Here is a 15629-nt window from a genome sequence, read left to right on the forward strand (position 1 = left end):
GAGATTCTACTGTCACTCTATATGGATTCCCATATGTCTATGAGCTTGTGATAAAATGGTCAATGATGAATAGTATGAAGCAACAGGAATTAAATATCCATACTGTGTCGTAATGGGAAATATAAAAACTTTCTTCTGCTCTGATCTGATCCAGACCTACCTAAAACGTCTTGATCGAAGGCCAGATAATATTTCCTATGTCACAATGTGAAATATTAGCTTAATGCCCGCAATAAAGGCATACGCAATGAAAGGCGAGGTTTCATTAAATAAAACTGTTGTTGTCATGTCGCGGAGTCGCTGTGTGTTTGGATGAGAACAGGCTTTGGATGATGTTAAGATTTATTTATCATTATCATTTGGACAGCTTCCTGAACCTAGGAAAGTACAACGCCGGCTATGTGCTGTGAAACGTTCTGCTCAAGTCATGCTTGCAAAGTTGCTTCTGATCGATTGGCTTTATCATCCGCATTTTGCAGAATCTGACTCGGGCTCCAACTGATATGGTAAAAACCGACTACATTATTATTATTAACTGTGTTTTGCCTTGGAAGCAGAAGTTCACGATTATGGTAAGGGCCGTTACATTTCAGACACACGCTTGAGGTGTTTAGCCAATCACAACGCACTGGGTCTGCAGTCCAATCAGAGCAGTCTGAGCTATTAGGAAAGGAGGAGCTTAATATAAATTAGAGCGTTTCAGACAGACTGGAAACAGAGGTACTGCAATGTATAGCATGTGAAAAATAATGTGTTAACCTATTCTATTACACCAAATAAACAAAATAATTCACTTTTAAAATAGCATCATATTTAAATGCAATTTCAAATGTGCTCATAGATTTATTCTTTAGTTATGATTATGACCCGTTTATATGGATATTCTATGAGACTTTGCAGTAATGAACAAAAGGGTGAAAACTGAGGGGAAAGAAAAGAAGTAATCCTGTACTTTCATTTGACCTTCAGTTCATGTTTGATATTTCCAATGGATGCCAGATGTTACCTGGAGGAAGTAAGTGACTGATCCCCCAGAGCCGATGTCTCTGTCCACTGCCTGCACTTTGCAGATGCTGCTCCCAGATGTAGTGTTCTGTGCAAACACACATACAGTTTTCAAACAAGCCTGTTTATACAGATCATTTTCGCTGGCCAGGTATTTTCCCCAAAATATTCTATAGGAACCTAAACGATTTAGTAAAGAATAATTAAGTACAGATTCTCTGAGACAAGATTCCTCACCTCTGGCACATCTACGATGGAAGGCATGTTCTGAAACTGTGGTCTCTCATCATTGGCATCCGTGACAATAACCGAAACCTTTTCATCTACCTGACATGACACCAGAGCATTAGAAAGACAATCACTGCAAAACTCATCACATACACTGGATAAAAATCCACAATACTTACTTTGTTAAGGCCGTCTGAGATGCTGACAAAGAATTCAATGTCATCTTGTGCCTGTGATAAGCAGATGGGTTAGTGTCACTAATGTTCTCAGCACATTTAAAACTTGATACGTGTTTTGAAATGTACCTCTCTGTCGAGTTCCTCTATTAGAGTTACTGCTCCAGATTTCGGATGAACACGAAAATATTCTTTGTATCCGGGTTCAAAGGTCATTCCATACTTTACTGGCTGGCCTTCGGGGTCAGTTCCATTGAGAACGTATATCTGTGTTCCTGTAATTTACAGTTGTAAGCAGTTATTTCTGTTCAAGTCAAATCAAAATGACATCTAAAGCAGTGGTTCACAACCATGGGTACGGTACGGGGCTTTAAATGATTTAAGATAAGACATTAAAATAAGCAAAAATGATAAAAAATCAAGATATTGTTTACTATAATTCACAGCCTCAATTGTTTTATGTTTTTCTTCTTTGAGGAACCAGGGTTCCCACTGTCTTGAAAAACCTGGATATATGAGGAGGCGTATTTAAAAAGTGTGATTTCTAGACCTGGAAAAGACTCCATGGGCATTTTTATAATGAATATAAATGTTTTCTTATTATGCCGAGCTCAAAGGGCAGATTCGCCAAGCCTGCACCCAGCTCAAGACACATGGTCTTTGGAAAACAGCAGTGGCCATGTTAATACCGTTTACAATTAGACAGAGGAGACAACAATAGGATAAATCAAACAGTCTTCTAATCTGATGGTACAAAAGTTTGACCTTACCTTTTGGCGTATCCTCTGAGAGATTGAACATTGCCATATTACCGTTGTTACTGCTGGGCCCATTATCATAGAAATAGGGTGCGTAGTCAGCCTGAGCTATAAACAACAATAATCAGATATCAGATTAACATACCTCAATTAACAGTGTAACGTAACCAGACTTATGAGGACAAGTACAACAACTGCACATATCACAATATTAGTCATTTTACTGACATGTGGTTGATCCCACACTGCATAACGTACTAATACTAATGACTCTCTCTATCCACTTGTCTGGGATTACAGGTGTCTTACGTCATAAATGCCTCTATATCCCCTGCTTTACCACATCTATTTCACTATATAAATTCATTTTTTAAATGAATTTATATCTAAATTTAGATTTAGATGTAGTTTTCTTTCAGGCAAGTCTGTATTTGCTCAACTCCTACTGTCAAGCAGGAATAAAGGTGATGCAAATGAGGGAGGAACATAAAAGAAGTATATAACAGTACTCACGATTATCTACACCAGTCAACAGTATAACATACTCAACTAAAGGAACATTTAATAGCCTGAGTCACATTCGGATTCAAAGGTTTTCATGAATACATACCAAAGCAGAAATGCGCTAGCAGAAGAAATGATGAAAACTGTATTCCCATAGCATTCTTCATCCTAATAAAGCAAAGCATTTACAGCAGGCCAGACAGCGCACTAGTAAAGAGAGCTACGGCAGAGTCCTTCTAAGGGTGTTTATTTCAGATTGAGTAGAGCTAAGACAGGTGCTAAGAGTCTAATCCAATGACAAGCCTTAACCCATGGCACATTTTTAGAAGCCCATCTTTTTGCAGCTAATGGCCACTAGGGGGCTTCATGAGGAGAACACCTGACCTGATATGACAGGTTCTAGAACATCTTCTTACATATGGCACTACTGAAATACCATATTTAAAATGCTAGATCTCTGTCACAAAGGAATCAATTAATACTGGAAGAAATATTATGAAAGAATTGCCTGATTTTAAGAGATGTTGTGTTTTCATGTTTTATGGGGACTTTCCATATAATGATTTTTATACTGTACAAACTTATATTTCTACCCCTAAATTTGTTACCCCTAAACCTAAACACACACACACACACACACACACACACACACACACACACACACACACACACACACACACACACACACACACACACACACACACACACACACACACACACACACACACACACACACACACACACACACACACACACACACACACACACACACACACACACACTTAATTCGGGTGTGTAAAATATTATGTGCTGTTTTCACACATATAGTGTGTATATATATATATATATATATATATATATATATATATATATATATGAGGAAGAATAGTCTTAATCTCATAATCTTCAAAAAAAAAAGACAATCCAGTTTACATTTCAGAGCGCATGTTCAGACCACATTTAAAATATAAAGTTATGTAATCTAATACTCATCAGCATTAGCAAATGTCTCCTCTCTCTTTCATGACCTTTATTATTAGAGCTTTTTAACACTGATTTATGCTTCAATTTAGTTGAAGTTTAATGCTAAACAAAATCTTTTACAGTGTCCTATTTTCTCCAGGTCAAGAGCTAATATTGATAATTTAGTAGAAAAAAACATTGAAAAAAAACTTTATATGGATAAATATAGCGTTCATTGTTATAAATGTAAGTCAGTTAAATACATAGGTATGGGTGAAAGTGTTTGAAAGTGGCTTTGAATGGTATTACTGACTTTGAATGCAAGTTCTTGACAATGCAAATTCTAATAATGTTTCAGAATCCAGTTGAATCCAGAATTGAAACCGTATTACATTTTGCTCAGATGAGCAGCTGTGTGGATCACAAAACGAAACACCTGCCAATTTACCTTCATCTACATTTGTGAGTGTGGCTTTGCTTTCAGGATTAATTTGTTTGGAGCAGGCAGATGGCAGGCAAGCAGATTAACCTACAATAATCCTTCATCATCATGTAGTGTTCAGAGCCAGTCTACAGGGACACACACACCAGAAGCATCTCTGCATGTGCACCGCAGAAAACACAGGACTCTGAACATATCCATTACTTTAATATGACCATGAAAATGTTGCCTTGATATTGCTTATGATTACCAGATTTGTTGCAATGCACTTACTTTGTCTACATAATGAAATTACAAATAATTATGATTATTTATATATATATAACATTAAAAGGAAACTCTTTGCATTTCCATTTACTTTCTACAGTCAGAGAGAAAACAAAAACAGAAAAGTAGATCAAAAATCCAGTTTATTGTCAGATTAACCCAGGAAATTTCTTGTGTATTGTGCGTCAGTCATACATCGGCAGTGTGGATTATGTGACAGAATCGAAAGCTTGAATGACAGGCAGATTTGCCATTTATGCAAAATATCATCATCTTCTTAAATCTGAAAATAAGTCTAAAATTGGACGTGCACAAAAAAAAAAAAAAAAAAAGTTCACAATGGAAAGAAACCTCAAATGACACCCAGGGTCTGCCATGGTGATTTTAAATTATACCATGATGTTTTTTACAAAATAGACAACAAATTATAATTACTAGAAAATATCTTGAAACAACTCGATATTAATGAATCAATTTCAGCATTTTAGAATTCATGTGCAAATAATATGGGCTATAACAAGGTCACCGTTAAGGACATCTAAATTGGGAGCTCTGGGACAGATTAGCTATTTCATTAGAATCCCAGTTTCAATACTAATGTTTAACTATAATTTTTTTTTTTAAAGACCTGAAATCTTCAATCCACATTTCTAAATGTTATGTCTTGGATTACAAATAAGCTTTGAACTGAATGCAAAGTCTGGGTCATCAACATATTTGCGTCATTTTAATCTTCTCACAAACTTCAGTTCATTTGAAAATATATTATGTATTATAGCTCAGAGTTTAAGCTTTTACATGGTTTACCAAGCCAATCATTTTATCTCATGTTTCTCCCATTTCCAAAGTATTTTCAGAGATGTAAACAAACGTGGTTCTGGATTTTAAGCTATAAATAAAGTTAAAGCGGCCATTATGGAGAGGATACAGTTGCAGACACACATTGAAGGAAGACAAACTATATGTTTTATTTTGTTTTAATGAACTTGCCATCGAATAAAATTTGATCTGTGCATATGTTGTTGCATATGTTGAAATGAATCAATTCTGGACTTACTTAAACTGTACAATGACTTTCTTCTAGAGCTGCTGTACAGCCAAAACAATCTTTGTTGCATTCATTTCCTGTTATCACCATAAAGCTGTTTTGAAACAATCTGTGTAAAAAGACCTATATAAATAAAGGTGACTTGACTTGTTTATCAATATAAATAATTAAAAATAATTTATATAAATTCACTAAATGTATAAATAACATTTGCTGCAAGAAAAAACTGGAAATAATAACCATTTATGAGGTTAAATTGGCCCAGCTTTCAGTCAAAATTAGATGACATTGGGTTAAACTGTGCAACTCAACCTGCTGGGTTTTTTTCTTTCCAATATTTAGACAACCCAGCGCTGGGTTGCCAACTTGCCAATGGGTTGCTTTTAACCCAGCCATTTTTTTTAGAGTGTCTAAACCTTATTTACACCGTACGTTAAATGACACAAGAACACTACAGTTCCTCAACTGCACAGCTTGGCACTTTTATAGTGGTTTGATAAGACTCAGCTTGGTACATATAGCTTTTGGAATCATCAGTATACGCCTATATATTATATGCTTGGGTTATACAACTGCAGTTTACAATTGGTCCATTCAACAACAAAAGCGTTGAGAATGTGAGTATTTTAGTCATTGTAGTTAATTGAAAATATTGTGAGTAACACTGTACATCACCGCCCCCACGTGGTTACATGATGTTATTGCTGAACGTTTCGAGGCTCTCCCTCGTGTCGTGGTAGCCTACTACTAATATACTTCAGTGATCCTTAAGCGGTCATTCGGTGCAAAATCAGCAGCACATCAAAGACGAAAAGTCAAACACAAGAGTACACTAAATAAAACGCAAATCCTATCCTGTCTACATCTGCAAGCACAGTCAGCAGGTTACTCCAAGTTAGGCTACTAACTGATTGCCAACACTTTCATCTAAATAAATAACTACAGAAAGACGTTTAAAAACGTAGCCTACTTACACTGTTTTAAAAATATCCAGTTTAACCGTAGGCTAGGCCCTAACTAATGAAACTTTTGGCTGAAACCATGTTGGCTCGAGCGTCGTAATTCAAACAGTTGTTTCTGCCAATTATTCATTCAGTCAGTCAGTGTACGGGTTCATGTCTCCGTAAATTACCGCCGCGTGTTTTAGTTTTAGCAGAACCCATCGACTCACCAGAGCAAAAGGGGGGTGAAGGAATCCACGTAAGAGTGTCCCAGGGCCCTCCTCAAACAGAAAAGCCCTTGTGAACACTCACACAGGGGGTTCTTTTTTTGACCACGTGACCGTGTATCCAAGTATAGCCCAAACTTGGAGACCCCGGCGAGTAATGGACACGTTTTCCAGCATGCTGCACCGGAGAAAAACGCAAATGGAAATAAATTAATGAAAGTTTTTTCTTCAAAGTCGCTAGAGTCTGAAAATGAATTTGGGACCCTTCAACATATGCGTTCCAGCAAACATGTCTAAGTTGGAAGATCCTTTTCATTGAATGATCTCATTTTGTTCGTGGAAAGGAATACGATGACCAGGGCATGAAATACGGAATTATTAATAGGCCAATTAACTTTTTGGTGTAGTTAGCGTTTTCACTCACGTAGATCATTTGTGCAGTAGGCTATTTTGGAGTCTTCATATATGCACAGGAACAATGTGTACCGGTCGCGATCATTCAGGCTGCTCCAGCTCCAGATGGACCACTGGAGACTCATTCAGTCAGTGAGGTAAGATTTTTTTTTTTTTCAGTAGCCTAATGTCGATGACATACTTATTTTACCACAGTCGCGGTGTAATAACGTTCACTACTGCCACAGTTCTGTAAGCACTTTAACTGCAACTGTCTGTTGTCAGTCAGTCAGATCTTGTGTTATTCTTCTTGCAAGAATGGTAGCCATATGATAAAATTAGTTGACTGGTAGTTATTTGAGTCAATTTGAGGATTTTGTCATTTCAAAAAGTATCACAGAAAAACACAGCTTGATATAAAACGGTTATGGTCCACGTGAACCAATTGTTAACCAATCTAATCTTAAAGCTAATATAAAAGATTTATGGCAGAAGATTTAATACATATAATATTTGTTTTATTCGTCTACATCACAAAACAAACTAAAAAACTTAAGTTGTATATTTCGTTTTTTTTTTATATAATGCAAATATGTTACCATTCTGTATTTTATTTAGTTGTTATATTGTTGTTGTCATCATGGTCAATCTTATGTCCACAATGATTACTTCAAAACAGCAAGTGAAAGAACAGTGTGTCCTTATGTGTGTGCGTATGTGAGAGAAGCCATTTGGTGCCACGTCTCTTTAATCAGAAAGAGCTTTATTTTCAACTGTTTACACGCACAAGGAATTTGTCTTGGTGACAGTAGCTTCCAGTGCAGAAGAACTTATAGACATATTGCAGACATGCATAGGAATTAGGCAATAAAAATGAAATGTAACACACTAAGAATATTATTTAAAAATGTAATACAGCAATAGAAATATAGAACAAAATATATAATAGATTTGAATGTACAGATATGTTACAGATGTATAATTCTGAGATGTTATGTACACATTCACACAGTTATAGAAACAATACAGTCTTGGGAGTTTCACTGTTATTAGCCCTTTTTCTCACTCTGGAGGTGTAAAGATCTTGGAGATTAGGCAGGGGGGCACCAATAATTTTGTCAGCAGTCCTGACTGTCCGATATAGTCTTCTGATGTCTTATTTTGGTAGCTGAACCAAACCAGACAGTTATTGATGAACACAGGACAGACTCAATAACGGTCGAGTAACTGAGTCCATCAGCTGGAGAACCTCCTCCGTTGGCGAAGGAAGTACAACCTCCGCTGGGACTTTTTCACTATGGAGTCTATGTGAGTGTCCCACTTCAGGTCCTAAAAGATGGTAGTGCCCAGATGACTCCACTCATGATGGTGAGTGCTGGGGGGTTTCTCCTGAAGTCCAATATCATCTCCACTGTTTTGAGCGTGTTCAGCTCCAGATTGTTAAGAATGCACCAGACAGCCATCTGTTCAACCTCCAGTCGATACGCAGACTCGACACAGTTTTGGATGAGGTCGACGACTGTGGTGCCATCTGCAATCAGAAGCTATACAGAGGAGACTTGTGCAGTCGTTCGTGTACAGGGAGGAGAGCAGTGGGGAGAGCACACATGCCTGTCTGTCAGGAAGCTGGTGATCTACTGACAGATTGGGGTTGGCACAAAGAGCTGGGTCAGTTTGGCTGAGACGATCAGGCATGATGGTACTGAAGGTCGAACTGAAGTCCATTACTAAGATCCTTGCGTAAGTCCCAGGTCTGTTGAGATGTTGCAGGATTTAGTGCAGTCCCATGTTGACTGGATCATCCACAGACCTGTTTGCTCGGTAACTGAAGGGGATCCAGCGATGTCCTTCAGGTGGGCCAAAACCTGTCTCTGACATTAAGACCACCAGATTTTTTTTGGGGGGGAATGATAGTGGAGCGTTTGAAGCAGCTAGGAATTGCTGAAGATCTGCATGAAGATAGGAGCCAGTTGTTTAGCGCAGGCTTTTCAAACAGGCAGGTGAAACGTCGCCTGGGTCTGAAGCTTTCCAAATCTTCAGTTTTTTGAAGACCCGACTCACGTCCTCCACACAGACCATAAACACAGGTTGAATGGCAGGAAGGGGGTGGGAGGAGGTATTGGTGTATGTGTGAAGCACATATCAGAGTGGGTGTGGGGTGTGAGACTGGGAGGTCTCATTTAATGTTTACATTTTGTGATATGTCCATGACAAATGCACCCCCTGTTCCCATTCCCCTCCTCCAGCGCTGCTACAGCTGCAACTTGTGGGTCCAGGCAGCACAAGTGAGCCTGTCACTGGTAATAGTGGATTTATCTCATATAGAAGAACTCCAGCTAAACACTGCCTATCTCCCAGAAGGTGCTATCACGCACTGCTGAACCGCAAAGCGCTCAGTAATGAAACAAGACAAAAACACAAGGATGAAACATGATCCCTGGCCCCAGACAGCACACACCTCTCTGATACCCATGCTAACTCACTTCCTGTGTCATGTTTTCTGACAGAAAATGACACTAGATTATATCCATGTAATACTCCTGGATAAAAACTGGTGCTATCCCAAAGGTTTAAAATGATTGACCATATGTCATAGACTGGTATGAATGCATCAGATGCACTGTATTTTGTTTTAAAAAGATACTGATGTGGATCTTCCATTTTTAGGGGGGAAAAAATCAAGTATTTTTACACAAAGAAAATTAAACCGATATACTGCTATACAGTAAGTCTATTTAAGCACCCCCCCCCCCCCCCCCCCCCCAACACATCTATAAGGCTGTAAGAGAAGCCATTAATGTAATTTGTATGGGAATGATGAACAGAGTGATGTCCGTTTCTGCTTGAGCAGATCATCAGATTTGTCAAATGCTCCAGTGGTTTTTGAATATGTAAAGATCTCAGCTCAACCGGCGTGCCTGACAGTTTGACGGCTATGGCATAATAAGCCCACATAATTGGTTTATATTTACTTAGACTGCACACTATCATTCCTTGACGGCTCGAAAATTGTGTCATATCCAAATGCTACTCTTTGTGCAGACAAATTGCATGGCATTTACCTATGACAGTTTTCCCACCGGTACACGTCTTACTTCACGACTGCAATATTGCACTGTCTCTCCTTGCGTTTTTAACACGGTTTAGGAAAATGTCACATTCATAAAAGCCGCTGTCTGGCAGAGGTCTGGTCGGATTATTTGCACAGATGTATTCTTGATGTGGTCCAGATTAACCCCCGTCAACTGGTGTTATTTGCCTGGCTGTAAAAGGTACACATAGCATTGCTGGTAAGCGACAGTCCTGAACAGAGCTACGGCAGGTTATGGCAGCTCACCCACTTAAAGCCATTCAGTGGGGTTATCTGGGGTCAAACATGCTCTAAAGCTATTGCTTTTATTGCAATGTAACAGCCCAATTTATTTAGTGGTGTAATGGTGTCGTTCCTTTACCATTTCCCTACAGGAAACAGTTCCATTACAGGAGTTTTTATACTCAGTAGAGCCTGTTATACATGCATGAATACTTTCCTTAGAACTGTCATAAAGCCTATTTAAAGCTCTGTATTCAAATCTCGAAGAATTTACGTTTTAAATCAAGTGATGCAACTTTTTTGAGGAAAGAAATCTCCAAACCAAGGTTAATTAAACAGGTAAACCAAAACTACCCCCACAGCATGCATACAGTGAACAACTGGCTTGTGGAATTCAGAGGTCCTGAACCCTTGGTGAAAGAGCTGAGAATTTCAGTGTAGTTTCTGTCAGCTTTCCTAAGATAGATGGAAAAGTACATTAAATAAATGCTATACAACAACAGATAATTTTAGAGGGACACTGCAGAGGACACTCATCATGTTGTTTATCACAAACTGTATAGGCTACCTTACCTAACTATTTTCTCAGAAAATGGTGCATTGTCAAACAAACAAAATTCCACATCTGGCTGCCAAGATTTAATAAAGACATTTCAGTCTTTTACATTTAAATTTTTATGCATTTGGCAGACGCTTTTATCCAAAGCAACTTACATTGGATTATCCTATACATTTATACATAGGTATGTGCAATCCCCTGGGATCGAACCCATAACCTTTTGCATTGTTAACGCAATGCTCTTACCACTGAGCTACAGGAAAGTCTTGTTGCAATAGGAAGCGTCATTTTCTTTTTGACTGTGGGTTGCCTAGAGGCAGAACCAAAAAAAGCTTCGGAGTTATGATTTAGTTTCCTGTTTGCTCCTTACAGTTTTGTTGAGAAGCTTGTGGATCACTCCATTCTCATTCGGATAGATTACCTTTTCAACACAATGCTGTTTTTTTTTTAAAGGTCTATTCATCAAAGAATCCTGAAAAAAGAGTAAATCTCTACAAAAATATTAAGCAGCACAACAGTTTTCAACATTGATAATAATAAGAAATGTTTCTTGAGCAGCAAATTAGAATAATTTCTGAAGGATCATGTGACACTAAATACAGAGTACTGGCTGCTGAATATGTAGCTTCCCATCACAGGAATTACATTTTAAAACATATTTAAATATACAAAACAGTATAAAATATTTCACAAATATTACTGTTTTTTTATTTTTTTATTAAATAATTGCAACTGTCTCAGGTGGTTATATAGAAAGTAGCACATGAATAAATAAAAAACAACAATCCTTTAATAATAGACCAAAAAGGAACACGTGAAAACTACAGACCAACACATTAACGAGACACAGAGGGAAACTCAGGGCTTAAATACACAGGGACTAACGAGTTAATTAAAGAACAACAGGTGAACACAATCAAACCCACTTGTGGGTCAAACGACAGGCACAGGGAAAACAGAGTCAAAACACAGCATACATGTTACAGCTCGGTGAGCACGAGACTCATTTAAAAAACAAACAAACCCATAAACCTTTGATGGATGGTTTAAATACTAATATATTTCAGTATTAAAATGCTAAAATAGTACTGATTCATGGTGACCCACAGTAAGCAGTAACAAAAGAGAGACATTGTGTACTGTGGACCTCTTCATCATCTCTCATCATTCCACATTAGTGGAATTACTGGACAGGTGATGACAGTACAGGCTGCTTGTTTGGGAACAAAGCTGAAATAGTCTGTCTCCTGTGCCAAACGGTATAAATCTGTCACCGCTTGGAATCAATCCTTAGGGCTCTGGTGTGTTAGTGAGTTTTATGTCTGCGTGGAAATGGTGCCAACACTCTTGTCTTGATTTTGTTCATTGCAGATGAATTGGAGACCCAGGTTCTGACATGAGATGAACCCAAACCAGTTGGCAGCAGCGACTATTTAGAAGCATTTCCTAAATAGAAGTTAATTTGAGAATGAGGAACAAGTATGCAGTCATCTTTATCTGCATTGTGGCACTTGTCATCATTGAAAAAGAAAACAACATCATTTCAAGGTGAGAATGCTTGAATTCATTGAAAATAAATATTCATTCTGAGCTGCTCATTTTTTTTAATTATTGATATTAATTTATTTAAATTCATAATATTTGCAGGGTCTCAGACAAGCTGACACTCCGACGGAGCACACAGACGCCAGAGCCTCCAGTGCCCTACAATGGTCTGGAAGTAATGGAGGACAACAGTTCCTATCCAGAGGGCATTTATTCTGAGAATGGCACTCAGGCAGGCCGGAAGCACATCCTCTTAATGGCCACCACTCGTACGGGATCTTCCTTTGTGGGCGAGTTCTTCAACCAACATGGCGGCAACATGTTTTACCTCTTTGAGCCACTCTGGCACGTGGAGAGGATGCTGTCGATTGGCAAGAGTGGCACAAATTCTAGCACTTCCGTTTGGGTGTACAGGGATGTCCTGCAGCATCTCTTCTTGTGTAACTTCTCCATGTTGGAGCACTTCATTAACCCTCCTCCACGGGACCACGTTACCCCTGCCCTGTTCCGCAGAGAGTCCAGTATGGCCCTGTGCGAGGAGCAAGTCTGCACTCCGGTCGTAAAAGACATTTTTGAGAGGTACCGCTGCAGGACGAGGCGTTGCGGACCGCTCAATCTGACGTTGGCGTCTGAGGCCTGCCTAGAAAAACAGCACAGGGTGATCAAAACAGTGAGGGTCCGGCAGCTAGACACACTTCGTTCTCTAGTAGAGGACCCTCGGTTGGATATCAAACTTATACAGTTGGTGAGAGATCCTCGAGCCATCCTGGCATCGAGGATGGTGGCCTTTGCCGGTAAGTACCGGAACTGGAAAAGTTGGGCTGTGAATGGGGACGTGCCTATAGAGGACGAGGAGGTCAAACGTCTTGAAGGAAACTGTAACAACATCCGCATCTCCGCCGAGTTAGGCTTGAGTCAGCCTAAATGGCTGAAAAAACGTTATATGCTAGTACGTTACGAGGATATCGCCAGGTACCCCATGCAGAAAGCAGCAGAAATGTACAATTTCACTGAGATTCCGATGACGACACAAGCCCGGGACTGGATCCTGAGGAACACGCATGCATCAGCGGAGGCAAGCGGCGTGTATTCCACCCAAAAAAACTCATCGGAACAGGTGGAGAAATGGCGGCGTAGTATACCATTCAAACTGGCCCAAGTTGTACAGAAAGTTTGTGGACCGACCATGAAACTCTTTGGGTATAGGTTTGTAGACAGTGAACAGACACTATTAAACAAATCTTTTAGTTTGCTTGAAGAAAAACATTTTATTTAGTCATAATAGATTAGATTTCTGAGATGCATTCATTGGTAAAGGAAAACCAAGAGTGAAATGTGACAAGGTTTTCTTTTTATACTAAATGTGGACTAAAAAATATGCATGGCAGTGACACACTGGCACACTGTAACACACTGGGACATTGCTTACACTGAGGTACTTGTGGCATACATCACCTGACTTATTTGAACATATACCCTCTTGGAAAAGCTAACTGATTTGATGAGTTATTGATTTTAGAGGCCTCCATTTGAAAAAACAAAGTTTGAGGACAAAAATCATCTATACTCATAAGATGAGACATGATCTGCCTGTGAACGTGTGTCTAGGAACAGCATTTCTTTTTTTCTGAAAAGAAACTAAAGGATCATTATTATTTTTTTTAAAAGGGAAGCAAGCAGAAATCTTATTTATGTGTGTGGTCAGCAGAGTTAATTTAAATTGCTTTGTTAACATTAAAGCCCAAATTTGTCATCTCTCATTATTGTAGGATGTAAAAAATTCTAAATGTGACTGGATATTACCAGATGTGAAACTGTGGAACATTCACTGTGTGAAGAGACTGTCCGTATAAAAAGCAGCTTTTGACAGCCAGCTGTGATCCTGAAGCACAATCGTGACATTGTTCACACTCTCTCTCTCTCTCTCTCTCTCTCTCTCTCTCTCTCTCTCTCTCTCTCTCTCTCTCTCTCTAAAAAGGCACAAAATAGACCGTTGTCCATGCAGTTGACGTTTTTTTAATTATATTTAAAAAAATAAAAACACAAATAGAATCCAAAGAGTAAAGGTTGGAAAATAAATATGTTAATTTAAAGTTTATGCTTAGAAAGCATTGAAGTAAATGGCATTAAAACAATAATTTTATTCCTAAAAAAAGAGATCAAAATACTTTATTTCAAAAGCAAAATACTAAGGAGGACGCCGGAATATTGGTAACACTTTACAATAAGGTCTCATTAGTTATTTTATTTATTTTAGTAGGACAAGACATAAGACAAAATATAGGAGGACAACAGCGTAAACACAAAACAAACCTAACAAATAAGAAGAGAAAACAAACATAAATATAAAGATAAAAAATAAATACATATAAATAAGGAAAAAAATATATAATATTAATAATAATAATTTTTATTTATATAGCACCTTTCCAACACCCAAGGTCGCTTTACAAGGAAACAGAACCAAATAAACATCAACATCAAAGCACAATACACATACCAAGGGCAGAACGCAATATACAGAAGTCGCTGACTAAGTTAGGTTAAAGATACAAACAAAGAGGAATTCAAACAAATAACATATCCATACTAAGGTACAATTAACAGACTGAGAGCTGAAGAGTAATACTCAGAAAAACATTTTTTTTAAAGAGGTTTTTGAAGGAGAAAATGGTGGATGTTTGATGAATGTCTTGAGGAAAAGCATTTCACAACCTGGGAGCGACAACACTGAAATATCTGGCTCCCATAGTCACCAGACTAAACTTAGGGGATGACTAACAATCCCGCACTGGAAGAGCGTAAGGGACAAACAGGAGCATAAGGCTGAAGTAAGTCAGATAAGTAAGTAGGACCAAGGTTATGGAGAGCTTTATAAGTGAAAATTACTACCTTGAGGTTTATATGCAAGGAAACCGGAAGCCATATATGATATGGACAGCATGGCATACTCAGTCAGGGCACAGTATTTCGATCTAGACTGTGACTGGTATGTATTTGGATTTGGTTTGCGGTTCGCCCTCTTACCCTCCCGGGGTGAGCTGGTCCATTACAGCCTCCTTCAAAGCTTCTCCCAAACCCTGAGGGGAAGTCAGTTTATTAGAGAGTTAGTCTGTCGTTAACTTCTTTAGTTAACATGAACTAAAAATGAACAATACTTCTACAGCATTTATTAATCTTAGTTCATGTTAATTTCACCATTTACAGCACTTATACATTATTAAAATCTTAAGTTGTATTTGTTAACATTAGTAAATGCA

At 38.4% G+C, this 15629-nt stretch overlaps 2 protein-coding genes across 12 annotated transcripts in view; one reads left to right on the forward strand and one right to left on the reverse strand.

Moving 5' to 3' along the window:
- Positions 1 to 15629, reverse strand: part of cdhr1a (cadherin-related family member 1a) — a 116336-nt gene that overhangs the window by 9332 nt on the left and 91375 nt on the right. For 4 of the 10 annotated variants that reach the window (XM_079634203.1, XM_079634210.1, XM_079634209.1 and 1 more), the window contains exons 1-6: positions 2778 to 2962; positions 2180 to 2275; positions 1539 to 1684; positions 1413 to 1463; positions 1243 to 1332; positions 1007 to 1093 (exon numbers count right to left, since the gene is read on the reverse strand). In XM_079634203.1, coding sequence (XP_079490329.1) covers positions 1007 to 1093; positions 1243 to 1332; positions 1413 to 1463; positions 1539 to 1684; positions 2180 to 2275; positions 2778 to 2856 — 549 coding nt within the window. In that variant the 5' untranslated portion in view covers positions 2857 to 2962. Of the gene's footprint in view, positions 1 to 1006; positions 1094 to 1242; positions 1333 to 1412; positions 1464 to 1538; positions 1685 to 2179; positions 2276 to 2777; positions 2963 to 6562; positions 6702 to 15629 lie in introns of those variants that run through there. The other 6 variants (XM_079634208.1, XM_079634202.1, XM_079634204.1 and 3 more) reach the window with 2 other exon arrangements.
- On the forward strand, positions 6567 to 14313 carry chst3a (carbohydrate (chondroitin 6) sulfotransferase 3a). 2 transcript variants are annotated; one of them, XM_079634211.1, is made up of 3 exons: positions 6567 to 7110; positions 12196 to 12372; positions 12472 to 14313. In XM_079634211.1, exons 2-3 carry the CDS (start codon positions 12293 to 12295, stop codon positions 13643 to 13645), a joined length of 1254 nt encoding a protein of 417 aa, XP_079490337.1. In that variant the 5' UTR covers positions 6567 to 7110; positions 12196 to 12292; the 3' UTR covers positions 13646 to 14313. The 2 variants fall into 2 exon arrangements, with proteins under 2 accessions (XP_079490337.1, XP_079490338.1); XM_079634212.1 differs by lacking the exon at positions 6567 to 7110 and adding an exon at positions 11749 to 12083.

This window comes from Phoxinus phoxinus, assembly GCF_949152265.1.
Source record: "Phoxinus phoxinus genome assembly, chromosome: 14".
NCBI classification, from domain to species: Eukaryota; Metazoa; Chordata; class Actinopteri; order Cypriniformes; family Leuciscidae; genus Phoxinus; species Phoxinus phoxinus.

Coding starts and splice junctions, on each gene's coding strand:
- chst3a (XM_079634211.1), top strand. CDS start 12,293: ATGAGGAACAAGTATGCAGTCATCTTTATCTGCATTGTGGCACTTGTC. Junction 12,373..12,471: donor GAAAACAACATCATTTCAAG/GTGAGAATGCTT, acceptor TAATATTTGCAG/GGTCTCAGACAAGCTGACAC.